Source organism: Gymnoscopelus microlampas (assembly GCF_963454915.1).
Source record: "Gymnoscopelus microlampas genome assembly, chromosome: 1".
In the NCBI taxonomy this organism is placed as follows: domain Eukaryota; kingdom Metazoa; phylum Chordata; class Actinopteri; order Myctophiformes; family Myctophidae; genus Gymnoscopelus; species Gymnoscopelus microlampas.
This window is the reverse complement of record NC_139962.1, coordinates 47,863,202-47,871,431: the sequence shown is the minus strand read 5'-3', so window position 1 is coordinate 47,871,431 and position 8,230 is coordinate 47,863,202. Positions and strand designations below refer to the sequence as shown.

The following is an 8,230-nucleotide window of genomic DNA, read 5'->3' as shown; positions in this document are numbered from 1 at the left end:
ACACACACACACACACACACACACACACACACACACACACACACACACACACACACACACACACACACACACACACACACACACACACACACACACACACACACACACACACACACACAGTGCAGAAACTGAGGCAGGAACTAGTGCTGCAGCAAACATAACAGACGTTAAAACCTTTCTGACTGCATTTCAGGAATATTTGATGTGTCTATTAAAAGGAGGAGGGAGAGGAGAAAATAACCCAAATGTGTTTTGTTCCCCCAGATATAATGACCAGCAGATGTTGAGACATTGAAAGAGAAACATTTTTAGAAGTGTTGTGCATCCAGAACATCTCATTACCTTTCCCTCCAGGGGTCATAGCTTCATTTTAGGCTTTTAGAACTATTATAATAGAGCACATTAAGAGGAGATTTGAATTTAACAGCTACAGTACATAATAAAACACTGATTGTAATTTACTTGCTAATGAACAGCATATTAAACAATTAATCATCTCCAAAATAAGTACCTTTTTCTATTTATATATTTTCATCACAACGTCATCATTGTACTTCTTACTATTGGTCACCTTGGAGGCTGTTCTATGGTTACATACTCCAAGTCACTCTGGATCACAGCATCAGTGGTTCTCAAAGATTTTCACATCACAGACCCCCAAACTGATATGTATATCAGGCCAAGGACCTCCAGTTAATATATGATCTTACTAGTCACTCTTATACATTCTGTCATTGGCTAACTTCTACGCCCATGAAAGAATAGTGAAATCAATGTAGCTGAAGACCCCTTGAAACCCCCCCAAGAAAGGGGACAAAGAAATCCAAGTAATCTGAGGTAGCTAGTGTCTGGCACAGTAACTTGAACTTCACATGCTACTTGTAGGAGAACAGGCACATTGTCTGGGCATTGTGGCCTTCTACTCCTTCTAAAAGTAACTGTGGGATTAACAGCAGAGAGAAGTACAAAGATAACTCTCCGACACAGGATGGCTATTATCTATCTGGCAGTGTTGACAATAGCCCAAACATCTGCTACCACAATAGAGCTAGAAGGCTCTCAGATCCAAATCTCCAAAATCCTCCCCCAGAGCGGGTGTTTGACGCCCTGCACACAATCTGAAACAGATTGACTCTGCAAAACAATGAAAACCATTTTACTCAACGTCTGAGTTCATGGCAATGAGTGACCAGCCAGGGGAGGAAGTGAGGAGAGACGCTTTTTTTCTTTTCTTCCCCCTTTGCAAGTGTTTTGGGGGGGCGGTGAGGGGGGGGGGGCATTGAGCAATCAACTACATCCCCTTTTTTTTGCAGCGGCTGTTGTTTCATTGGAAAAAAACAGAGCTATTCTTGGGTTTGAAATGTTAGACATTTATCTGACATTATAAGATTCATTCATTGATGTGACACTGATATAGACATACAGGTAGGGGTTCACTCATTGATAGAGTAACAAGGTTATTTTAAGCACATTTTATTTTTAATTTTTTTATAAACAACTACATATTTGGATTGCACAACCTATGGTTCAACAGTGAAGCAGGCTGTTATAGCGCCACCATGAGGCCGATTTGAAAAGTTTGGGGTGTAGGTTCTTCCTTGACCTACTAGGAGTGTCAAAGTTTTTTGCTCTTCCCAAAAACCTTTCGGGGGGAAAAAACATTCAAATCCAAATGTTCCTCCAAAACTGATTATTTTATTAAAATGTTTTTTTTTTTCTTTTCTTGTTTTTAATCAATTAAATTGATTAGTTTGATTAACTGTTGCACGCCAAATCCTAGGGGAATCTGTCCTGCCAGTTTGCTGTCTATAACAAATGGCTGGTTTATGCCTGGCTAAATGCCTTGTTATTACTGGAACAGTCGTTTGTGTTCCAGCACGTACCGCATAGTGCATGTCGTCACTTCCCCCTACATGGGTCTTTGTACAATCACATGCATATTGTCTGGCCCCTGTAACTTCTAAATGTTTGTTGCTTGTATTGTTGGTAATCTAAGAACTGAAATCATTGCAGGACACTCTGGATAACTGTAATTAAAACATCTTTGAATGTACCTAAAAATTCCACACCGGATCCCCGGATAAAGGATATGTAAATCCTGCTATGCATGATTGGATTGATAGCCCTGTTCACTATCTTTGAATGAGATCCATTCAACTGGTCTTTTCTCTACTGAAGAGTTTTAACTTGACTTCAGTTCTATAAGCTGTAGTTTCAAAACTATTCACTCAATCTTATTAACCAATATATCATCATTTTGCAATGATTTGCTGCTTTCATATGATATGAAAGAATGAAAATGAAAAAATGCTAGATGACTGTCTCCCAGTCAAATTTGGTCAAAAAAAAAAAAAAAAAAGTTCCTATCACAACACAATTTGGCAGCCCCCCCAGTAGCAACTCTGAAGACCCAATGTTCTATTGTATTGTACTTACGTGTGCAGTGGAATGCATCTTTATTGTTGAAGGCTTTGTTGCAGTGGGTGCAGTGTGCTGCTTGTCCAGAGCTGACGGCTGTAAACAGGTGTCCATTCACCGACTTCTTGTCCTTAGTCTCTTTGTCCTTCTCCTGTTTGGGGAGAGAGGGGACGTAGTAAGGGGGTTAGGAGCTCAACCCAACACATCACTCTCACCACTGACTATTTTAACATATAAAATACAACAGGACCTCACGGCTGTAAATCACTAGCCTGGGACCAGACGAATCTGCAAGTGAAAAAAAAAATTGCACTCTGCGATTTGGGTCTGGCACCGCTCCATAGAGAATCCATTTCCTGCTCCAGAAGACGTGTGTGACCAATCAGGTCCCAGTATTCGAATATGGGAGACTGTAATTGGTAGTTGGTTGTAGGTCTAACCAATTCATGGTCGTTGTTTTGCTCCCGCCCCTTGGGGAAAAAAACGTCGACATGGAAGCACCAGACTCATATCCACGCAGTGATATAGTCTGTCTACGCCAGGCTAGTAAATCACCATCTATTGTCTTTTACCAAACAAATATGACTTGAAGAAGAACCTCTAAAATATCACCGGCTACCTGGCTGCCAAAGTTTCTGGTGGAGTGCATCAAATAATCAGCGTTTACCAGCCAATCGCACTTGTTTCATGGGTAAAATTGACCATGAAATAATTGGCTTTCTGACAAAGTGGTTGGTAGAGTACGCAACCCTATACTTAGCTGACCCCCCCCCCCCCCCCCCCCCCTCCCCCCAACACCAAATCACAACACGTCAAGATATGAGCTTGTAGATTGGCTATTTTCATAAAATGTCCCCCCCCAGAATAGGGACACTAGGGTTCATGTGATTAACTAACATACTAGCCATAGCCAGATAGTAAAATAGAATAGGACATCTGAATGATGGTTGGTTACCTGCCAAAGTGGCTGCTAGACTGACCTACCAGGAAAACTAGACCATGTATTGAAAGCTGAAAAGAAAGGAAGGTTGGCAGTGTAGTCAGAACTGAGCACTAACTGTCTGTCTGTGATTTACCATTAGGAACGCAACAGAATGAAATGATATAACTTCTGCAGAAGAATACTGCACTGCAGGAAGCATCATTTTATAAAGAGATGCCTCGTTTACTTCATGTGATTTAATCGAGAGTTAATTGCTTGACTAGTATCTAATGGCTGTAACTGGTTTGTGTTAATGTTGCACAACCAATTGTTTCACTCAGGATGTTAAAGGCTGTTGTTGTTGTTTTTGCCCAGTATGCTGTATTCTTGAGTTTAAGCCCATCTTTGCTGCCTGTTTGCCAGAGAATGTGGAATTCCGATGTTTTTTTTTATATCGAAGAGACCCAAGGGTTTTTATTTTATTTTCATTTTTCATTTTTATGAGAGTCAGTCATCCACTCCTTCAGGTTATTTTGTGCCATTGTACATTTGCACATACATTACATGAAATGTGTCTTCTGAATGTATTCATCCTAACTATTAGGATCAGTGGGTGCCATTAATACTGCACCCGGGGAGCAGTTAGGGGTTAAGTGTCTTGCTCAGGGATACCAGTCTATTTGTCGAAGTGACCCCCACTGTATTTATTCTTTATTTAAAGGCTTATTAGAAATCTGAGAGGGAGTACAAAATGTGCATATAAGTACACTGACTGCACATGGGCTAGAGCAGAAACATGGATGCTCTGTTTGAGGAGAGGAGTGAGAAGATCAGTCGCTACGCACTGTATTATATTATATGAAAGTTTGTTAAACGGTATTGTTTAAAAATTCTGAATGAAAAAGACTTCTCGAAGCTTTGCTTAAGGAATGTATTAGCATCTGAGGTCTTCAAAGGATAATGGGAATGCAAAGAAATAATTGACACAAGTTAGATTTAACTAGGACAGTAACCTTGTCTTCAGAATGGCCTATTTCTATGATGACACAAGTCCTTTAGTTATGTGGAAGAATGTCATTAAATATCACAGCCTTCTTTCATCTCAGAAACAGGTGCAGTCATTATTTATCTCAGCAGGATGCTGAAAAACTGATTAATGCTTTTAATTTCAAGTCTACTTGACTACTGCATTGCACTATTTACTGGCCTCTCCAAGAAGCTGTAACTAATTCAAAATTCTGCTGCTAGACTACTGACAACAACTGGGAGGCGAGCGCATATCATTCCAGTCTTGGCTGCTTTGCACTGGCTTCCTGTGTCATTTAGAGTTGACTTCAACGTCTTTCTACTTATGTTTAAAGCACTCAATGGGCTTTGACCAGTCTAACTCACTGACCCACTGACATACAGTATATGTCAGTGCCCCTAAGATCACTCAGGTCCTCTGCAGGTGGATTACTGCAGGTTACAATCAAAACCCGGAAGGAAATTGGTGACGCTACTTTATTTATTAATTATGCCCCTAATCTGTGGAACACATTCCCTCAAGAAATGAACCAAGCTCAATCAACATCTTTAAATCGGCAGTTGAAAACCCATCGCTTTTAATTACCATCTTATAAGATTCCATTGTATGGAAAAATTATGTTTTAGTTTTTAATTTATTGCTCTTTTTTTTAGTACATTAGCACATTGCTGATGGTTTAGTTCTTTATCTGTTCTATCTTTCTTTCTTTTTTTACTGTACTGTACAGCACTTTGAGCTGTATGAAAAGTGCTATATAAATGAAGTTAATTATCATTATCACTAGATTGTGCCTTGTCTTGAGTGCAGCCCGTGTTGCGCTTGTCTCCATATAGCTCATCTACTCTGGTTGCACCGTTATAATGGAATCAGAATCCTGTACTATATCCCTTCCCCCCATTGCTATGCGCCTCTTCATACTCGCACACCACCCCAATACATTTTCATCACATGTCCCAGACAGAAAGAAAGTGGAGAGAGGCAGCCAAATAACGTGTATGAGAGAGAAAGGGAGGAAGACAGTAGAGATGATGTACAACTGGTAATAACATGCCTATTATCATACATAACATACATCACTATTATTAGGGAATGCCTCCCGGGGGGAGATTTCCACTCTACCTTTCTAGTTTGAATGAAGAAACACTCAGAAAAGTGATAAGGCCGCTCTCCTCCCGAGGGATTGATATCAAATGATTGCTTTGATCAGATTGTAGTTAGATACTATGTAGAAAAGTGACACTGATAATCTGGTAAACAAATGGAATATGGAGGTTTGTCTGTTTGCTCCCTCCCTCTCTCTCTGCTCTAAGCTGCATCAAAGTTCAGCAAAACTACAGCAAAAAAAACTATAGAGAACTATAGAGTGATGTACTGTACTGTACTGTACAGTACAGGGAACAGAGCTCCTATTCTCACAGACGCACTCCACCCAAACCCAGCGGAAATGAGTAAAATGGAGTTTCCATATTTTTTTAATGGAGAGCCAGCCCTGGGCCTCTCAGCTTGACAGGACTGCAGTGCTCAAACAAATTAGTGCTCATTTCATTTCATTCAACAGCCTCCAGGTTACCACAAGGTACTTCACCACAGGAAGGCCCACATATGATTATACAAGCATTAAAACTCTTAAGATTTATTCTCAAGAAACTGCCAGTTACATAACTCGCAGTACTTGTGAATAGCAATGAAGAAACAGTCAAACGGTAGAAACAATGAAGACAAAGACAAATATCACAACAAAGAAATAACGACATGAACCCTAGCGTCCCTATTCTGGGGGCGAACATTTCGGCGACAATGGCAGATCTACAAGCTCGTAGATAGGCTACTTTTGGCAAGGAAATGTGGTGTAGAGGGAATAAAGGGGCGGACAAAGTTTAGAGCCCCGGAGAACCCCAGGCACCAAAGTATATACTGTAGGAGTTCACGAGGTTAACTTAATGCAGAACCTATACTCTTTTCATGTCTGTGATACTGTTATGCAATCTGTTTCAAGCATTCAAGCTTTCTAACTTTATTTTCTGGATCAATGGGTTGTCTGTGAAGGACAAGAACAGCCTAAATGGTATTGTGAAAGTCAGCTCCCAGATAATTGGAGCCCAGCAAAGAGACGAGTGCTCCCTCTGGGAGAAACAGGTGACCTCGAAAGCAAAAGGAATTATTAGCCAACCTGACCACGTTCTGTCTAGTGGAATTGAAAACCGCCAGTAACTGCAGAAGCTAGTACGATTTATGCAACTAGTAGTACTCACAACCATCTGTGCAATTTCAGCACAATTCGTACAGATTATTCCCACTTTCTGTGACAACAGGCTTCTAAGGAGTAGAGAAACCAAGAGTAAGCTTGCCAAAAACAAGCCCTTCAGCAAATACTTTACATACTGAAGCAGCGTCGAGTCTCATTTAAGATGCTCACATCTTAGCATTTATTTCAACTTCCTGCAAAAATAACTTCATATAAAAGAGAAACTTTTAAGAAGCCCCTTTGGGAAAAAAATCTGGCTATCATGATAAAATAAATTGAGTGCAACATAATGGACTATAAGTATAATTCATAAAATGGACTCTCACTTTCCGTAAAGATGATAATGTTCTATGGATTAAACATTATTCTGTAGAGCTTATTCTGACATGCTTCAGAATATACTAAACAATTTACAGGAATATGAGAAGACAACAATAAGCTTCTAAGCAATGAAGAAAAGCCTCATGCACAAAAGATTTAGATAAATACATACAACGTAATAGAACATAAAAGGAACAGTTGCATTTATCTTTTTAATCTCACTTCCTGCAGTAGTAACGTGAGAAAACAGTGGGACACCTCTACGGATTAAAAAGCCCATACAACACTATTCTCACAATTGTGCCTAAGAATGTTTGAAAGAACCACTTTGGCTTACTGGTACAGTATATACTGTAAGTGCATTTTTTACATTTTGATCTTACCTCGTGCAGCAATGACTACAAAAGAACTACAAATTCAAAGCAGAATCAGAATCATGTTGAGACACAATGTTGAGACACAGAATCAGAATACAGAAACATTGTCCGCTTGTCTGCACACAAAGCAGAACTGGAGCACAGTGTCAGTTTAAGAATATTTGAAACATCTAGCTCAGTTTCCTGGAATACCAGTGCTGAAATACAGTATTTAGAATCTTATTAAAAATCATGAAATGATTTATAAGTTATAACCATCTAAAACAGAGAAGACAGACTACAGAGACATACAGTAAGAGGCAGTGTCTTCTGGCCTGTGGACATTAGACAAGACAGAACTCACACTGAACACTGAGGAATAACGCAGTAGAATCTCTGAGAGAATCTCAACACTTTAAGACTATTAGTTCAGACCAAAGATTTGAGACAGAACAAAACCGCCTTAATCCCGATTTATACTGTACTTTGTCGTACGACGGTGTCCCACGCCGAAAAAAGCCAGCCTACAGGCTCACGGCGCGTCGTGGAGCTCGTAAATCTGCTACTTTTGGCATGCAACACAGTCATTTGACAGAGCATAGGTTTAAGCATTAGAAAGTTGCAGTTACCTCTTGCCAGGCCTTCCACCTGAACGAGAAGCTGTGATTCTCCATGAATCGTAACATCGTCTGTTTATGTGTTTCTGACCTACTGTGTGGCTGCTTGTCTGTATTTAAAACACCGGATCTCAGTCAGAACTCAGAGAACACATTACACAGGAAACTGTGATGAGGAAGTAACTGTCAGTGCAGAGGAGGTGTCTGCAATAACCTTTAGGCTTGGCATAAACCGCATTACGAAATGATAGAAGCTGACTCGCATCCTGCATGAGACACTTTGCAACCGCAGTTTAAATAAACACAAGCACGGTCTCCCAGCCC

The 8,230-nt window shown here is 40.2% G+C and overlaps 1 protein-coding gene across 4 annotated transcripts in view; it reads right to left on the bottom strand.

Moving 5' to 3' along the window:
• Window positions 1-8,230, bottom strand: part of LOC311050541 (A-kinase anchoring protein 13) — a 114,541-nt gene that overhangs the window by 39,547 nt on the left and 66,764 nt on the right. For all 4 annotated transcript variants that reach the window (XM_084064626.1, XM_084064627.1, XM_084064628.1 and 1 more), the window contains one exon: window positions 2,437-2,569. In XM_084064626.1, coding sequence (XP_083920752.1) covers window positions 2,437-2,569 — 133 coding nt within the window. The remainder of the gene's footprint in view (window positions 1-2,436; window positions 2,570-8,230) is intronic.